This window comes from Syngnathus scovelli, chromosome 8 (genome assembly GCF_024217435.2).
Source record: "Syngnathus scovelli strain Florida chromosome 8, RoL_Ssco_1.2, whole genome shotgun sequence".
Classification (NCBI taxonomy): domain Eukaryota; kingdom Metazoa; phylum Chordata; class Actinopteri; order Syngnathiformes; family Syngnathidae; genus Syngnathus; species Syngnathus scovelli.
This window is the reverse complement of record NC_090854.1, coordinates 16,616,744-16,635,584: the sequence shown is the minus strand read 5'-3', so window position 1 is coordinate 16,635,584 and position 18,841 is coordinate 16,616,744. Positions and strand designations below refer to the sequence as shown.

Here is an 18,841-nt window from a genome sequence, read left to right as displayed (position 1 = left end):
TCTATGTGGCCCCCCCCCACCCCCAGTAATTTTGTGTTCCAAAAAGGACGTAATGGCAACACTAACAATAGGAACAAGCCTAAATAAAGAAGTACCGTTTATTTCATAACAACATTTTGTAAGGCAACATTTTCACAGAGCTCAGCTTTGGTTTTATTTCTGAGCAGAAGGCAGGAAAAAGCTGCTTTTCATGTAAAAAAAGAAAAAAGGGGTATTTGTGTATATATTTTCAGCCCCACGGCAGGAAGGTGTATGCGTGCGTGTTTGCAGCTAATAGTAGTCATAGTTGACATTGGCGCCGTGTCGGTACGAGGTGGGGTCACGTGGGCCAATGGGCGCGTTCTCATCATAGTGATGCTGACGTCCTTGGTCGTTGGAGCGTGCGTAGTCCATCCAGTAGGACAGGTCTGTCTCCAGTCTCTGGCCACAGGGAGACCGACCGGGGTGGGGTGGGAAATAAAATGACGTTAGGACAAAGTGACCCGGTGAGACTCAGCAAGCAAGCAAACATGGTTGGTGAAAAGGCCAACGCCTTGACAGCATTCACCTTTTAGCGGCGTAGCGGCAAAGGTCGTTCAGGAAGGTGGTCATGCGGGGGACGCTTGTGTGTGGCTTCAAGTGTTAGTATTCTTAAGTCTGTCATTTTAATATCGTCTGACATGCCATTTAGACGATGATAGGCCTTTGTTACACTCGCAACAGGGAAATTGTGGATTTACAGCAGCCAGCGAATCAATGGTGATGTGAGAATGTGAACAGCATTATAAATAAAGCTGGTTTTAATTGAACCATATTGCTCAAAAACCTGTTTTGAGATTTTCAATTCAGGTTGTTACAGACTCAACACTAATTAAAACCAGTTGTCAGCCATTATGAACGTCTTGCCGGAGAAAGCATGTGCAATGAAATGTGACCGCCAAGTGTCAGCACATTAGCATTTGAAGTGGCACCACCAACAGAGCGAAAATGTCACTGAATGCACACGTGTGTGGGAAATTAGTAAATCTATGTTCATCAGATACTCCAGCCGCCGTGTTATTTGTGCCATGCAAGCGTGCTTGATTGTTTCCCTTGGTGAGGAAGAACCATTTGTGGATTAAAACACCCACCTGCTCATCATAGCCCATGGACATAAACTGCGTAATCCATTGCTGCACATCCGGCCTGCTGCGGTCCCAAATGTTCCTCTTGGTTCGGCTCAGTTTCGCCAGAAACTCTTGAGCTTTGGAGGGAGACACAGCCACGGAGGCCTTGGACGAGGCGGCGGGACCGGTGACTCTTGCTACTGGATTGGCACATGACAAGAAATTAGAACTACATTTTGTTTTTGCTAGTCATGCTGTTATCTCACCTACCATCCCTCTTTCTCAGGATCTTCTGCAGGGTCTTGCCATCACCAGACCTCACTTCTGTTAAGACAAAAGACAACAGGTGGTCATATTTGAACCCATGTTTGCTGATGTACAGCGGAACCTCACAAGTGAATGTATTATACTGCCCCCAGTGGCCATTGAGCAGCTATGTTTTGAGTTGTGAGTGTGGAAACTTAACTCGTATCTCAAACCAGTAGATTGTTGTACCACAGCAGTCAGCCTCGTGTACTCTCACACACACACACACACACACAAGTGATTCGTTCTTTTTTCAGTTCATATGACTTCAACCAGTAGGTGTCGGTAATGCCCATGGAAGCTGGTGCCACCTCGCCGTAAAACAAAACGAAGAAGAAAATGACGTCACTTGCCGTTCACGAACGAGTCGCGAATTGCATTTCCCGCTCGCCAACGAACGAATCTGTGAGTGAACGAATGAGTGAGTGATTTGCATTTCCAGTTCATCGCAAGAAGAGATCATGGAGGGAACGAATCCTGACTTTCCCGTTCGTGAACGAGTCAACGGGTCAACTGCCTTCCTTTGCACGGGAAGGAAGGCAGTGAGTGAACGTGTGCGTCTCCCTCCTGGCGTGAACTATGCAAGTCAGAATGTCGATTTACGATTGAAAGAAAGAAGCACTCAGTGAAACAGCACTTCTTTGATGCACGTTTTCTCCAAGCTAACGGCTAACTTGATTGCATGAAGGGATGCGCCGTGATGCAAAAACGGGGAGATTATGCTTCAGAGTGACTTTCAGGAATGACTGACCGAGCCATACATATTCCATTTGAAATGCAGAAAGTCGTGCGAAAATAAAGACTTTTTTTTCCTTTTACATAAAATAGTATGTATTGAATGTGTAGTGGAAATGAGCTTTACAAAGTCTTTCCACAGCATGAGCCATTTTTTCTGCTCCTCATTTTTTCTTTGTCTCTTGAGGGCTTTCTTTTTTCACATCTGGATAAACCATCTTAACCACAGTGATGCAAGGCTTTAAATTATTAGGGTTTGCTGAAAAAAGACAAGAAAAAGGGGGGAAATATCCAATGTACTTTGATTGTACTGCTTTTGTTCTTAATTAGTAAGTTACCTCGTTTGAGAGAACAATCACTGTATATGTATTATATGTGTGAATCAAGATCCAAATCTTGGTCATCCATTGTAAACGTGTTTTAAAACTCAGTGGTTATTTTTCTTTTTACATGAAAAGTCTTTTGACTTTCACACCCCCACCCCCACCCCAATTTATTCACAGCCACTCCTAATTTTTAATATATATTTTATAACAAGTATAGCAAGTTTCAGTCCTGGACATGATTCAAGTGTCTTCTGTAGCTCTCGAGGTGTAATAGAAAGACTTACCTGTTAGAGCCAAGACTATCAGCAACGCAGTGAACCCAAAGACCCTCAAACTCAACATCTGGGATGCCATCTTTTTCCCCCTTACGCAAGAGAGAAAAAGTCCTGCAGGAAGCTAAGCTTGCAGGCAACAACTGCGCTTTGCGAACCAGAGGGGAAAGTCGACACCCCTCCACACTCTCTCTCTCTCTCTGACTTTTCCAAGTGGGAAAGCGGCCCGTGGCGGTGGAATGTCGCTTGTGGGAACAAGACTGCAGCTGGAAGTCTCTTTACTACCTCGGGAATATTTTCCAGCAGTGGGTAAAAATGTGTTTTGATTCATGTTGGATGAATTCAATGACTTGAGATTTATTGGGAATTCCAGAGGGTGATTCAAGTGGGAAAAATATCCTGCACTGATACACAATTATAAAAATGCTTTTAATGAATTGGTTTCTCCAACATATCATATGCAGGTGCCACCGGAAAAACTTGTTTGGACCCGTTTGAAAATAATTTATTTGATATTATATAAAGGAGATTTGATCCTATTGATAGGGTATCCATCCAAACATGTTGGGTGTTCAAAGTTTCAAAGTATAGTCCGAAGCAACCCTTTCCACAGTAGTCACCATGACAGGCGACCACCCGGTGGCGTCAGTGTGCCGAGCGCCGTTGGACGATCAGGAGAAGAAGATTTGAATTGACAGATGTGACGTCAGGGCGTTAGGTAAATTGAAGACCGGTGTGCTCAAGGGGAGTTATCATATACAGGTGCCACCGAGCGCGTGGCGGTGGACTTGTTCTCAGGTAAGCCAGCATGCTAGCAAATGTTTGTCGTCTCCTGCCGTTTTTCACGACGGACGTCGAAGTTAACTGGAGACCGCAAGGAGGGTTTTCAAATCGGCCCCAAAATGTGTGCTTTGTTGCCTTTTCTCACAAGCCTTTTCTCTTATTTTGTTTGTCGCAGGATTGTCGTACTCTCGTGACTCGGCAACGTCACGTCCACCGCGACGGTGGGCCTGGAGGTAAATTGTAGGCCGTAGGCAATTTAGCCCGTGAGCAAATGTTTGCAGTTTCTTACGATGCCATTTATTATTTCTTGCAGGATTTTCGCTGTCTAGGGAGTGCTTGAGGTTTGAGCACGGCACGGCACTGCACGCCACAGTCGACTTTGCGTCGCGTCGTTGCGCGTTTTAGTGGTATTTTAAGTGTTTTTCGCGTTTTTTTTTAATGCTGGCCAACATTTTTTCATTCGTTTGTTTGTTGAAGGTTCGTAAATGACGCCGCCGATAAGCACGTGTTTGTCTGACTATAGGAAATGTAAGTGAATGAAACAATTCTTTATTATAATGCGTGTGCCATTTTCGTGTTATGCAAACTGATGGATGTGACGAATTTGTTAGTCATGACCAAATCTATTCAAAGATGGCGCCCGAACGCCCGCCTGTACGCCCGCCCGCCCTCGTTCCGTTACGCAACAAACATTGCGCGGGTTATACAAACCTGGATCATCGGTCCAATGTGAGGTGAGTTGATGGATGATAAAATTAAAATAGAAATTACAATCCTGATAAATGATCTTAATAAATTACAATATAATGATATATTTTTTCAAATGTAAGTCTACTTAGTATGTATAAAATTAAAATATTAAATATAATTCTGATCAATTATCCTGACTTACTGCAATATAATGATAATTATATATTTTTTCAAATAGAAATTACAATCCTGATAAATGATCTTGATAAACTACAATATAATGATATATTTTTTCAAATGTAAAAGTCTACTTAGTATGTATAAAATTAAAATATTAAATATAATTCTGATCAATTATCCTGACTTACTGCAATATAATGATAATTATATATTTTTTCAAATGTAAAACTCTACTAAGTATGTACAATTGTTGCAAAAATATCATGCCATTGGCACGCGACTCAATGTCTAGTTTGTTTCTTTTGTAGCACTCAAACAGGCCACCCAGCCAGCATCCTTCTATACAAAGCAAGCAGGAGGCTCTTGAGGAGCCATTTCAGTGATGTTGAGGACACTGAGGAAGAGGAGTCCTAAATCAGGTGAAAAGTAAAGTTTCAGCTTCCCAACACACAATTAATGGCTGTCTATGTCGAGTTTTAGCTTCCCAGCACACAATTAATGGCTGGCTGTGTTTTTGCAGGCTGCAAGAGAAGCCGAATGGGATGAGGAAAAGTATACCATATCCAAAGGCGCAATGGCCTATCCAACGGAGCAATGGCCATATCCAACGGAGCAATGGCCATATCCAACGGAGCAATGGCCATATCCAACGGAGCAATGGCCATATCCAACGGAGCAATGGCCATATCCAACGGAGCAATGGCCATATCCAACGGCGCAATGGCCATATCCAACGGCGCAATGGCCATATCCATAGGCGCAATGGCCATATCCAAAGGAGCAATCCAGTCAAGAATCAAGCAATGCGCTGCAAAAGTCGATGTGTGCGGATCATGTGCCCAGGAGGGGGCAGTGTGGTTGCCTTTGATTATGGGTGCAGATCATGTGCCCAGGAGGGGGCAGTGTGGTTGCCTTTGGTTATGGGTGCACGACGGAAAGGTTGCAGGGGTGGACAGTGTTTGGGGCTCTGATGGTTGGTCTTGCTTAAGAGGTGTGCTGTGCTTGTGGCTTGTCTGGATCCAGCGTTGTCTTGTGCTTGGTTGCCATTGACGGCTCACTTGGGGGAGGACGTGGTTACGCGGATGGACACCAAACGAAACTTTGACGTGGAGCCGAATGTCCAATTTTGACATGTGACTTGTACCATTTTGTGTCTTTTTCTAACCTGCCGCTGTCGTACTTGCTGCGTTCTTAGTCCCCCCCCCAGGTGTAGGGTGGCGTTGGAGCGAGCCGATCCCGAATGTCCAGTTTTGCAATTTGACTTGACATTTTGTCTGTTTCTAGCCTACCACTGTTGCACTTAATCTAAGCCTAACCTACCACCACTGTGGCGTTCTTTGTTCTCCCCTAGGTGTTGGAGCGAGCCAGTCACATTTGGTGTCTTTTTCTAACCTACCACTGTCGTGCTTGATCTAAGCCTAACGTTACCACTGTGCGTCCTTTGTTCTCTAGGTGTAGAGGGCGGCGTTGGAGCGAGCCGGTCCACGAGGAAGACTTAATGATGCGAGCAGCGCGCAACTCATTGCATGTTCTGCCATTTGCAGGCCGGACGCAAAAGGGGGGGCGGGGGGCGCACGGCCCGATCCGACCCGGCGACGGTAACCAAGAGTAGCTAGCCGCTGTGATCAAGTAAGCAAGTGACCGACAACTTGGGGTGCTCTTTGAGTTTCTGACATTTGTTTCTGTTTCTGCAGATGGCGACCGGGACGTGACACGATCTGATCAGAGGTGGACGGACCGCTGTGGCATGGATCTGAAGTCGCAGAGTTCTGAGGGAGACCCGCTTCCCTGGAGGCGTCGACCTGCGCAGCTTCAACGTGTGAAATGGATTTATTTATTTGTTAATTACACCAGCGGTGTCCCAATGTCTGCTTGAGGGCTGCATACTGAAACAAATTCAGAATTCTTTGACACAAATTCTTTAAATCAATCACGAAATGTTGCCGTTGATATTTTGTGCTACAAAGCAGTGTTGCGTTCATTCGTGTGGTGTTGATCAAGTTGCCCCGAGGCTGCCATTTGGACACCAATGGTGACGTGTGTAGGGCTGCACGTGTATTGGAAAACTGCCATATAATGGTCTAGGTCATTGACATGCGCTTTAAGAAAGCAAAGATTTTTTTTCTTCATGTGGCAAATGAAACATGTTTTCTTGCCTAGCTATTTGTACTAAGACGATAAGTCATTGATGTAAGTTAAAGTTAACTAATCTAACTGATCTCATTGCGATCAAATAGTTAACCTCCATCCAAGAATTTTGCACAACTTGCCTCAATGCAGTGGTCTGGCCCAATACTGCCATATCAGTGGTTTTCCAACATGTTGTGCAGCCCTCATTGAGTGTCAAACGCGCAGCGACGGCAAGCGCAAGCGACCGCGCAAGCGACGGCAAGCGACCGCGCAAGCGACCGCGCAAGCGACGGCAAGCGCAAGCGACCGCGCAAGCGACCGCGCAAGCGACCGCGCAAGCGACCGCGCAAGCGACCGCGCAAGCGACCGCGCAAGCGACCGCGCAAGCGACCGCGCAAGCGACCGCGCAAGCGACCGCGCAAGCGACCGCGCAAGCGACCGCGCAAGCGACGGCAAGCGCAAGCGACGGCAAGCGCAAGCGACGGCAAGCGCAAGCGACCGCGCAAGCGACGGCAAGCGCAAGCGACCGCGCAGCGAGACTTTTGTGCTTGTCTTGCAAGGTGGAAGAGATGATGCACGAAACCAAGAGCCGGCGGACGGAGGCCACCAGACCTGTGAGCGGGGTGCAAAGGAAGGAATCACCCAAAGCAAGCAGTCGCCAAATGATGGAGGAGCCTGATGCATGACTGGCCAAGGCTGGCCAGAGGCGGTGACATGGCAATATGCAAGGGTAGTATACACACTTGTTGGTTTTAATTTGATTTCCTTTTTTGTCTGCCGTTCAGGGTTGCCGGGGCGGCGGATGGGACGAGCGCCAGCCTGCACCGGGAGTGACTGGGCTGCACCCACCAGACCAGGAGGGGGCAGGTAATGAGTACATTGACAGAAGTGAACCGCGCGCAACCGAGTGCCGTTTCTTTTTGCACTTGTGCGAGGCGGAAGACGACGTGCCGCTAGTTACCTAATTCAAACTTACCTTAGTCAAGGTTGGCGGGGGTGCTAGTGGAATTTTTCCCCCTTGCCAAAACCACCACAATGTCTGCCTTTCAGGATTGCTGGGGCAGTGGATCGGACGAGTGCCTGCACAGAGAGAGACTGGGCAGGACCAGGAGGGGGGGGGAGCTAACCATCGGCGGACCTTCGCCCGTGATGAACGGCCGACACGAGACGGACGGACGGGTGCGGATGCGGCGAGGGCAAAGCGCCCAGCCAGCATTTAAGGAGAGTATGACTTTGTTTTTCCTTTTGTGCCTTCTTTCGTTCTTTCCCTCCCTCCCTCCACTTTTTCACTGGGTGTGCACACTGGCCGTCTGCATGAGGCCTCTTTCTTTCTCAGCGCTGCGTCATTTTGCAATATTGTTTTACTGTTGTTTTTTTTAATCATGAAATAAACTGTTTGTACTGTAATTGTGTGTTTGTGTACCACTGAACTGCAATTAAACTGTGAACTGACTTCAAGTGGTCCATTTTAAACAGTGGCAGTCTATCGTGCATACAAACTGGAATCATTTGAGACATTCTCAATGACAAGACAATTGTGAAGTTAGGCTGAAACAAAATTGACTTGTTAAATATGCAGTGTCAGGCTTTTTATTTTTTTAACTACACAAAGAAAAGCTGGATGCATTCTAAATTGTTGACAAAAGCCAAGTAGCCAGACACCCATAGATGCAAACGACAAGCGTACAAACGGTCTCTGTTGCGATCAATAAGTCATCTTTGGCAACCCTGCTTTAAAATGGCCACCGAACTCAGAATCTTGCAGAATGTTGGTACATTTTTCTCTATGAGTAAAAGCTGTTATTTTAATCTAGTCAGAGCCATTTTTTGGTTTGTTTTGAATCGTCATGCATCATGTGGGCATTCTTGTGAATAAAATCAACAGTGGTGTGTGTGCTTCCTGTTGGTGGTCCTGTAAATAAAGTCAACTTTGGTGTCAGTCATCATTCGCGATGTGCCTCAATCGATGGTGCATCTCTTGAATGTGAAACTTATTGCATGTTTTGTTACAGGCTTGATGTCTTCATTGGCTGTCTGACTACAAAAAAGGCTGTTGAAGTCAATTGAATTCATAAACATAGTGTGTAACTTCCAGGACCTTGGCTTTCAATTCAAAGCACAGTTGCTTTACTACACGGCCAGCCTCGGTGCATGTACTGGGTGGTAGCACACAGTTCAGAGTAAAGTAAAGGCCAGAGTGGTCTTATTCATACTGGCATCCTTATGAAATTGACCATATCAGAAAGGCTAGATGAATTCCAAGTGCTGCCACCGAGTAGCAGCATATTTGCCTCAACCTGTCTGATGCTGGGTCAATGCGATGCACCTTTCGTTGTTTTGCCCAAAACAACCTAAGAAATCCAGAAGTACTGCCGTTATCTCGCCAATACACATGTGTGTTAAAAGTACAAAACAAATTCATTTGCATGATAAACCACATGCTAGATATTTGCCTCAACCTGTCTGATGCTCTATTTAACTGTACGTGATAATTTTTAACAATTTTAATTTTTATTTAAGTACATTACAAATGATAGGCACCCTAATTAGACAGCTGGGTCAATGTGACCCGTCTTTTGCGGTTTGTTCTGCCCAAAGCAACCTAACAAATACACATAAGTACTGCTGCCATCTCGACAATGTGCATGTCTCTCAAAAGTACAAAGCAAACAAGTTCATTTGTATAATACACTTCTAAACCACACGCTAAAGTAATTCATGTGATGCAGAAAGTCTTCTGTAGCTTGCTATGATTTGCCAATTTGAGCGATGACGTATCCGGACCCGAGGCTGGGGGTTGCCCGTCCATGTGCCTAATCGCTCCGGCATTGATACATCAGCAATGCTTCTTTCTAGGTCTCCTTATGTCCTCAGCACTGCAAACCTTTGTGCCGTTACACCATATGAAGTAAATGACGGAATGTTTTTTTTTTTTTTTTTTACACCTCCTCTAATGTGTATCAAGCATACAGATGGTGTTTTAGAACAGCCTAGATTAGTAAATTACAGAAAGTAAAAAAAACTTGTAAAGTTCTAAAAAGTTATTAATTCACTTATTAATCGCTGCAAGTGGGAAGTACAGGCAAATGTCTGCCCAATCACAATCAACGCAATGGAGCGAATATCGCAGCGCGGCGTATGCAGTAGGAGGCGCAGGCGGCATGTGGCGCAGGCGGCATGTGGCGCAGGCGGCATGTGGCGCAGGCGGCGCAGGCGGCGCAGGCAGCATGGCGAGCAGAGAGCGCAGGCGGCGCAAGCAGCAAGGGTGGGGAATCGAACCCTGGATCTCAGGTGTTCAAGCGCAGCGACGGAGCCACTCGCCAAGCGTGGCGAGCTCGGCAGTCACCCCGCTTTCACTTCGAGTCATTCTTACACGTTCAGTATTGCGCTCCGCGCGCGCTGGGTAAGTACAAAAGGGAACAGACCGCCGCCGGCTGCCAGGTCACACTGGCCGACCGGTTAGTGACACGGCCTCTTGCCCCGTACAGTCCTGGTTCGATCCCAGGGGTGGCAATATTCACCGGGCCACTTTTGTAGGTGTCTGGATACATGCATATAGATTGCATATCCAAGTATTTATTTATGTGTAAGCACCCGGTGTGGCCCCGCCCGGAAGTGGGCGGAGCGATGCAGCTGGCCCCGCCCCCATCGAAAAGGCCCCGCCCCTGGCCCCGCCCCCTGCCCTACTAAATGACAGTAGGGCAGGGGGCGGGGCGAAGCCCCGCCCCCTGCCCTACTAAATGACAGTAGGGTAGGGGGCGGGGCGAAGCCCCGCCCCCTGCCCTACTAAATGACAGTAGGGTAGGGGGCGGGGCGAAGCCCCGCCCCCTGCCCTACTAAATGACAGTAGGGCAGGGGGCGGGGCGAAGCCCCGCCCCCTGCCCCACCAAAAGACAATTAAAAGTGTATTGAAAGACAGTAGGGTAGGGGGCGGGGCGAAGCCCCGCCCCCTACCCTACTGTCTTTCAATACACTATTAAAAGACAGTAGGGTAGGGGGCGGGGCGAAGCCCCGCCCCCTACCCTACTGTCTTTTAATAGTGTTTAATTCAATTTCAATACACTATTAAAAGACAGTAGGGTAGGGGGCGGGGCTTCGCCCCGCCCCCTACCCTACTGTCTTTTAATAGTGTATTGAAAGACAGTAGGGTAGGGGGCGGGGCTTCGCCCCGCCCCCTACCCTACTGTCTTTCAATACACTTTTAATTGTCTTTTGGTGGGGCAGGGGGCGGGGCTTCGCCCCGCCCCCTGCCCTACTGTCATTTAGTAGGGCAGGGGGCGGGGCTTCGCCCCGCCCCCTACCCTACTGTCATTTAGTAGGGCAGGGGGCGGGGCTTCGCCCCGCCCCCTGCCCTACTGTCATTTAGTAGGGCAGGGGGCGGGGCCTTTTCGATGGGGGCGGGGCCAGCTGCATCGCTCCGCCCACTTCCGGGCGGGGCCACACCGGGTGCTTACACATAAATAAATACTTGGATATGCAATCTATATGCATGTATCCAGACACCTACAAAAGTGGCCCGGTGAATATTGCCACCCCTGGGATCGAACCAGGACTGTACGGGGCAAGAGGCCGTGTCACTAACCGGTCGGCCAGTGTGACCTGGCAGCCGGCGGCGGTCTGTTCCCTTTTGTACTTACCCAGCGCGCGCGGAGCGCAATACTGAACGTGTAAGAATGACTCGAAGTGAAAGCGGGGTGACTGCCGAGCTCGCCACGCTTGGCGAGTGGCTCCGTCGCTGCGCTTGAACACCTGAGATCCAGGGTTCGATTCCCCACCCTTGCTGCTTGCGCCGCCTGCGCTCTCTGCTCGCCATGCTGCCTGCGCCGCCTGCGCCGCCTGCGCCACATGCCGCCTGCGCCTCCTACTGCATACGCCGCGCTGCGATATTCGCTCCATTGCGTTGATTGTGATTGGGCAGACATTTGCCTGTACTTCCCACTTGCAGCGATTAATAAGTGAATTAATAACTTTTTAGAACTTTACAAGTTTTTTTTACTTTCTGTAATTTACTAATCTAGGCTGTTCTAAAACACCATCTGTATGCTTGATACACATTAGAGGAGGTGTAAAAAAAAAAAAAAAAAACATTCCGTCATTTACTTCATATGGTGTAACGGCACAAAGGTTTGCAGTGCTGAGGACATAAGGAGACCTAGAAAGAAGCATTGCTGATGTATCAATGCCGGAGCGATTAGGCACATGGACGGGCAACCCCCAGCCTCGGGTCCGGATACGTCATCGCTCAAATTGGCAAATCATAGCAAGCTACAGAAGACTTTCTGCATCACATGAATTACTTTAGCGTGTGGTTTAGAAGTGTATTATACAAATTAACTTGTTTGCTTTGTACTTTTGAGAGACATGCACATTGTCGAGATGGCGGCAGTACTTATGTGTATTTGTTAGGTTGCTTTGGGCAGAACAAACCGCAAAAGACGGGTCACATTGACCCAGCTGTCTAATTGGGGTGCCTATCATTTGTAATGTACTTAAAAATAAAAATTATTAAAATTGTTAAAAATTATCACGTACAGTTAAATAGAGCATCAGACAGGTTGAGGCAAATATCTAGCATGTGGTTTATCATGCAAATGAATTTGTTTTGTACTTTTAACACACATGTACATTGGCGGGATAACGGCAGTACTTCTGTATTTCTTAGGTTGTTTTGGGCAAAACAACGAATGGTGCATCGCATTGACCCAGCATCAGACAGGTTGAGGCAAATACGCTGCTACTCTGTGGCAGCACTTGGAATTCATCTAGCCTTTCTGATATGGACAATTTCATAAGGATGCCAGTATGAATAAGACTACTCTGGCCTTTACTTTACTCCGAACTGTGTGCTACCACCCAGTACATGCACCGAGGCTAGCCGTGTAGTAAAGCAACTGTGCTTTGAATTGAAAGCCAAGGTCCTGGAAGTTACACGCTATGTTTATGAATTCAATTGACTTCAACAGCCTTTTTTTGTAGTCAGACAGCCAATGAAGACATCAAGCCTGTAACAAAACATGCAATACGTTTCACATTCAAGAGATGCACCATCGATTGAGGCACATCGCGAATGATGACTGACACCAAAGTTGACTTTATTTACAGGACCACCAACAGGAAGCACACACACCACTGTTGATTTTATTCACAAGAATGCCCACATGATGCATGACGATTCAAAACAAACCCAAAAATGGCTCTGACTAGATTAAAATAACAGCTTTTACTCATACAGAAAAATGTACCAACATTCTGCAAGATTCTGAGTTCGGTGGCCATTTTAAAGCAGGGTTGCCAAAGATGACTTATTGATCGCAACAGAGACCGTTTGTACGCTTGTCGTTTGCATCTATGGGTGTCTGGCTACTTGGCTTTTGTCAACAATTTAGAATGCATCCAGCTTTTCTTTGTGTAGTTAAAAAAATAAATAAAAAGCCTGACACTGCATATTTAACAAGTCAATTTTGTTTCAGCCTAACTTTACAATTGTCTTGTCATTGAGAATGTCTCAAATGATTCCAGTTTGTATGCACGATAGACTGCCACTGCCAATGTTTAAAATGGACCACTTGAAGTCAGTTCACAGTTTAATTGCAGTTCAGTGGTACACAAACACACAATTACAGTACAAACAGTTTATTTCATGATTTAAAAAAAAAACAGTAAAACAATATTGCAAAATGACGCAGCGCTGAGAAAGAAAGAGGCCTCATGCAGACGACCAGTGTGCACACCCAGTGAAAAAGTGGAGGGAGGGAGAGAGAGAGAACGAAAGAAGGCACAAAAGGAAAAACAAAGTCATACTCTCCTTAAATGCTGGCTGGGCGCTTTGCCCTCGCCGCACCCGTCCGTCCGTCCGTCTCGTGTCGGCCGTTCATCACGGGCGAAGGTCCGCCGATGGTTAGCTCCCCCCCCTCCTGGTCCTGCCCAGTCCCTCTCTGTGCAGGCACTCGTCCGATCCACTGCCCCAGCAATCCTGAAAGGCAGACATTGTGGTGGTTTTGGCAAGGGGGAAAAATTCCACTAGCACCCCCGCCAACCTTGACTAAGGTAAGTTTGAATTAGGTAACTAGCGGCACGTCGTCTTCCGCCTCGCACAAGTGCAAAAAGAAACGGCACTCGGTTGCGCGCGGTTCACTTCTGTCAATGTACTCATTACCTGCCCCCTCCTGGTCTGGTGGGTGCAGCCCAGTCACTCCCGGTGCAGGCTGGCGCTCGTCCCATCCGCCGCCCCGGCAACCCTGAACGGCAGACAAAAAAGGAAATCAAATTAAAACCAACAAGTGTGTATACTACCCTTGCATATTGCCATGTCACCGCCTCTGGCCAGCCTTGGCCAGTCATGCATCAGGCTCCTCCATCATTTGGCGACTGCTTGCTTTGGGTGATTCCTTCCTTTGCACCCCGCTCACAGGTCTGGTGGCCTCCGTCCGCCGGCTCTTGGTTTCGTGCAACATCTCTTCCACCTTGCAAGACAAGCACAAAAGTCTCGCTGCGCGGTCGCTTGCCGTCGCTTGCGCGGTCGCTTGCGCGGTCGCTTGCGCGGTCGCTTAGGCTTGCCGTCGCTTGCGCGGTCGCTTGCGCTTGCCGTCGCTTGCGCGGTCGCTTGCGCGGTCGCTTGCGCTTGCCGTCGCTTGCGCGGTCGCTTGCGCGGTCGCTTGCGCTTGCCGTCGCTTGCGCGGTCGCTTGCGCGGTCGCTTGCGCGGTCGCTTGCTGTCGCTTGCGCGGTCGCTTGCGCGTTTGACACTCAATGAGGGCTGCACAACATGTTGGAAAACCACTGATATGGCAGTATTGGGCCAGACCACTGCATTGAGGCAAGTTGTGCAAAATTCTTGGATGGAGGTTAACTATTTGATCGCAATGAGATCAGTTAGATTAGTTAACTTTAACTTACATCAATGACTTATCGTCTTAGTACAAATAGCAAGGCAAGAAAACATGTTTCATTTGCCACATGAAGAAAAAAAACTAATCTTTGCTTTCTTAAAGCGCATGTCAATAACCTAGACCACCATATGGCAGTTTTCCAATACACGTGCAGCCCTACACACGTCACCATTGGTGTCCAAATGGCAGCCTCGGGGCAACTTGATCAACACCACACGAATGAACGCAACACTGCTTTGTAGCACAAAATATCAACGGCAACATTTCGTGATTGATTTAATGAATTTGTGTCAAAGAATACTGAATTTGTTTCAGTATGCAGCCCTCAAGCAGACATTGGGACACCGCTGGTGTAATTAAAAAATAAATAAATCCATTTCACACGTTGAAGCTGCGCAGGTCGACGCCTCCAGGGAAGCGGGTCTCCCTCAGAACTCTGCTACTTCAGAGTGATGCCACAGCGGTCCATCCACCTCTGATCAGATCGTGTCACGTCCCGGTCGCCATCTCCAGAAACAGAAACAAATGTCAGAAACTCAAAGAGCACCCCAAGTTGTCGGTTACTTGCTTACTTGATCACAGCGGCTAGCTACTCTTGGTTACCGTCGCCGGGTCGGATCTGGCCGTGCGCCCCCCGCCTCCCCTTTTGCGTCCGGCCTGCAAATGGCAGAACATGCAATGAATTGGGCGCTGCTCGCATCATTAAGTCTTCCTCGTGGACCGGCTCGCTCCAACGCCGCCCTCTACACCTAGAGAACAAAGGACGCACAGTGGTACGTTAGGCTTAGATCAAGCACGACAGTGGTAGGTTAGAAAAAGACACCAAATGTGACTGGCTCGCTCCAACACCTAGGGGAGAACAAAGAACGCAACTACCACAGTGGTAGGTTAGGGTTAGATTAAGTGCAACAGTGGTAGGCTAGAAACAGACAAAATGTCAAGTCAAATTGCAAAACTGGACATTCGGGATCGGCTCGCTCCAACGCCACCCTACACCTGGGGGGGGGACTAAGAACGCAGCAAGTACAACAGCGGCAGGTTAGAAAAAGACACAAAATGGTACAAGTCACATGTCAAAATTGGACATTCGGCTCCACGTCAAAGTTTCGTTTGGTGTCCATCCGCGTAACCACGTCCTCCCCCAAGTGAGCCGTCAATGGCAACCAAGCACAAGACAACGCTGGATCCAGACAAGCCACAAGCACAGCACACCTCTTAAGCAAGACCAACCATCAGAGCCCCAAACACTGTCCACCCCTGCAACCTTTCCGTCGTGCACCCATAACCAAAGGCAACCACACTGCCCCCTCCTGGGCACATGATCTGCACCCATAATCAAAGGCAACCACACTGCCCCCTCCTGGGCACATGATCCGCACACATCGACTTTTGCAGCGCATTGCTTGATTCTTGACTGGATTGCTCCTTTGGATATGGCCATTGCGCCGTTGGATATGGCCATTGCTCCGTTGGATATGGCCATTGCTCCGTTGGATATGGCCATTGCTCCATTGGATATGGCCATTGCTCCGTTGGATATGGCCATTGCTCCGTTGGATATGGCCATTGCTCCGTTGGATATGGCCATTGCGCCTTTGGATATGGTATACTTTTCCTCATCCCATTCGGCTTCTCTTGCAGCCTGCAAAAACACAGCCAGCCATTAATTGTGTGCTGGGAAGCTAAAACTCGACATAGACAGCCATTAATTGTGTGTTGGGAAGCTGAAACTTTACTTTTCACCTGATTTAGGACTCCTCTTCCTCAGTGTCCTCAACATCACTGAAATGGCTCCTCAAGAGCCTCCTGCTTGCTTTGTATAGAAGGATGCTGGCTGGGTGGCCTGTTTGAGTGCTACAAAAGAAACAAACTAGACATTGAGTCGCGTGCCAATGGCATGATATTTTTGCAACAATTGTACATACTTAGTAGAGTTTTACATTTGAAAAAATATATAGTTATCATTATATTGCAGTAAGTCAGGATAATTGATCAGAATTATATTTAATATTTTAATTTTATACATACTAAGTAGACTTTTACATTTGAAAAAATATATCATTATATTGTAGTTTATCAAGAACATTTATCAGGATTGTAATATCTATTTGAAAAAATATATAATTATCATTATATTGCAGTAAGTCAGGATAATTGATCAGAATTATATTTAATATTTTAATTTTATACATACTAAGTAGACTTTTACATTTGAAATAATATATCATTATATTGTAGTTTATCAAGATCATTTATCAGGATTGTAATTTCTATTTGAAAAAATATATAATTATCATTATATTGCAGTAAGTCAGGATAATTGATCAGAATTATATTTAATATTATACATACTAAGTAGACTTTTACATTTGAAAAAATATATTATATTGTAGTTTATTAAGATCATTTATCAGGATTGTAATTTCTATTTTAATTTTATCATCCATCAACTCACCTCACATTGGACGGATGATCCAGGTTTGCGGCGTCCAAAACGGGAGAAAATAACCCGCGCAAATGTTTGTTGCGTAACGGAACGAGGGCGGGCGTTCGGGCGCCATCTTTGAATAGATTTGGTCTGATTTGGACATGACTAACAAATTCGTCACATCCATCCGTTTGCATAACACGAAAATGGCACACGCATTATAATAAAGAATTGTTTCATTCACTTACATTTCCTATAGTCAGACAAACACGTGCTTATCGGCGGCGTCATTTACGAACCTTCAACAAACAAACGAATGAAAAAATGTTGGCCAGCATTAAAAAAAAAACGCGAAAAACATTTAAAATACCACTAAAACGCGCAACGACGCGACGCAAAGTCGATTGTGGCGTGCAGTGCCGTGCCGTGCTCAAACCTCAAGCACTCCCTAGACAGCGAAAATCCTGCAAGAAATAATAAATGGCATCGTAAGAAACTGCAAACATTTGCTCACGGGCTAAATTGCCTGCGGCCTACAATTTACCTCCAGGCCCACCGTCGCGGTGGACGTGACGTTGCCGAGTCACGAGAGTACGACAATCCTGCGACAAACAAAATAAGAGAAAAAGCTTGTAAGAAAAGGCAACAATGCACACATTTTGGGGCCGATTTGAAAACCCTCCTTGCGGTCTCCAGTTAACTTCGACGTCCGTCGTGAAAAACGGCAGGAGACGACAAACATTTGCTAGCATGCTGGCTTACCTGAGAACAAGTCCGCCGCCACGCGCTCGGTGGCACCTGTATATGATAACTCCCCTTGAGCACACCGGTCTTCAATTTACCTAACGCCCTGACGTCACAGCTGTCAATTCAAATCTTCTTCTCCTGATCGTCCAACGGCGCTCGGCACACTGACGCCACCGGGTGGTCGCCTGTCATGGTGACTACTGTGGAAAGGGTTGCTTCGGACTATCCGTTGAAACTTTGAACACCCAACATGTTTGGATGGATACCCTATCAATAGGACCAAATCTCCTTTATATCATATCAAATAAATGATTTTAAACGGGTCCAAACAAGTTTTTCCGTCATGGCTACAAAGATCTTTAGATCTTTTCGTTCACTCTCGTTCACTGAAAACATTCGTTCTTTTTGAACGAATCATTCACTCACGAGCCAACACTACACTCATTCAGCGAGTTCGATGCGGTGTGTATGAACAAAATCTGATGACATCCACTACACACATCTGTTGAATCTTCTTCATCCAAAATTTTGGATTTGGGCTTTATACCGTCACTCGCCTTTGCAATTTATTTTGAAACCGAGAGCTTTCACAGCTCAGTGGCTCGCCTCAAGCCTTGACAAAATCAAGATTAATCACATTAGACTCTTCAAACCAGTCACCATTGATCAAGTCAATCAATCTACAGAGAACTGCAAAGAATCAATATGTAATCCACGTTAAACCTGTGAGTCCTGCATCACCTCATGAAAAAAATATGAATCTGTTCTTCATTACATGTATGGACTATTAAAAGCAGGTATGTCCCTGTGATGCCATATTGTTGAACAACAAGTGGATACTAGCTTGCAAGTGACACCGTAGCCGTAGGGCATTTTGTCCATGTGCTTCCAGTGTGTGTGTGTGTGTGTGTGTGTGTGTGTGTGTGCATGTGTGAATAGAGTCTATGTGTGTGCAGGTAGGAGTGGTATGTGGGAAGCAGCCTGATGTTGGCAGACAGTGGCAAATTCCCCTAGTCAGCAAATGGTTTGGACAAATAGTTGAAAGTTTCCATGCGGCCATTTTAAACAGACCAATTTACTTTGCATGGTGTTCAAAGGGCCATAATCAGATTTAATAGTCCGATTAATCGGTCGGGGCTTCGTGTTATGCTTCTCGTTATATACAGAACAGAAATTTATCTTGCATGGCCAGGAGCTCAGCACCCGAACGCACTGATAAAAGTATCGATGCTGGTAAAAGTTCCCCGATGCTATGACACCAATACCACTTCA

General features: G+C 46.7%; 1 protein-coding gene and 4 long non-coding RNA genes across 6 annotated transcripts; 1 reads left to right on the top strand and 4 right to left on the bottom strand.

Annotated features, from left to right (window-relative positions):
- Window positions 1–84: 84 nt before the first annotated feature.
- ecrg4a (ECRG4 augurin precursor a) lies at window positions 85–2,897 on the bottom strand. 2 transcript variants are annotated; one of them, XM_049728663.1, is made up of 4 exons: window positions 2,737–2,897; window positions 1,356–1,409; window positions 1,110–1,282; window positions 85–420 (listed from the first exon to the last, which is right to left on the bottom strand). In XM_049728663.1, exons 1-4 carry the CDS (start codon window positions 2,804–2,806, stop codon window positions 271–273), a joined length of 447 nt encoding a protein of 148 aa, XP_049584620.1. In that variant the 5' UTR covers window positions 2,807–2,897; the 3' UTR covers window positions 85–270. The 2 variants fall into 2 exon arrangements, with proteins under 2 accessions (XP_049584620.1, XP_049584619.1); XM_049728662.1 differs by having other exon boundaries at window positions 1,110–1,285; window positions 2,737–2,896.
- Window positions 2,898–3,008: 111 nt separating this feature from the next.
- LOC125973932 (uncharacterized) lies at window positions 3,009–5,572 on the top strand. The gene is made up of 4 exons (XR_007483327.2): window positions 3,009–3,522; window positions 3,683–3,740; window positions 3,821–4,796; window positions 4,898–5,572. It is a non-coding gene; the product is annotated as an uncharacterized lncRNA (long non-coding RNA).
- Window positions 5,573–12,593: 7,021 nt separating this feature from the next.
- LOC137840521 (uncharacterized) lies at window positions 12,594–13,996 on the bottom strand. Its single transcript, XR_011087211.1, has 2 exons — window positions 13,664–13,996; window positions 12,594–13,480 (listed from the first exon to the last, which is right to left on the bottom strand). It is a non-coding gene; the product is annotated as an uncharacterized lncRNA (long non-coding RNA).
- Window positions 13,997–14,653: 657 nt separating this feature from the next.
- On the bottom strand, window positions 14,654–16,339 carry LOC137840522 (uncharacterized). The gene is made up of 3 exons (XR_011087212.1): window positions 16,138–16,339; window positions 14,967–16,036; window positions 14,654–14,901 (listed from the first exon to the last, which is right to left on the bottom strand). It is a non-coding gene; the product is annotated as an uncharacterized lncRNA (long non-coding RNA).
- Window positions 16,340–16,855: 516 nt separating this feature from the next.
- Window positions 16,856–17,848, bottom strand: LOC125973936 (uncharacterized). Its single transcript, XR_007483330.2, has 3 exons — window positions 17,585–17,848; window positions 17,367–17,424; window positions 16,856–17,286 (listed from the first exon to the last, which is right to left on the bottom strand). It is a non-coding gene; the product is annotated as an uncharacterized lncRNA (long non-coding RNA).
- Between the last annotated feature and the right edge of the window lie 993 nt (window positions 17,849–18,841).

Excerpts from the sequence above, each read along its gene's own strand:
- ecrg4a (XM_049728662.1), bottom strand. The coding sequence starts at position 2,806 with ATGGCATCCCAGATGTTGAGTTTGAGGGTCTTTGGGTTCACTGCGTTG. Across the intron at positions 1,286-1,355 it reads GATCCTGAGAAAGAGGGATG|TAGCAAGAGTCACCGGTCCC; the intron begins GTAGGTGAGATA and ends GTGCCAATCCAG. Across the intron at positions 421-1,109 it reads CCATGGGCTATGATGAGCAG|AGACTGGAGACAGACCTGTC; the intron begins GTGGGTGTTTTA and ends CCCTGTGGCCAG.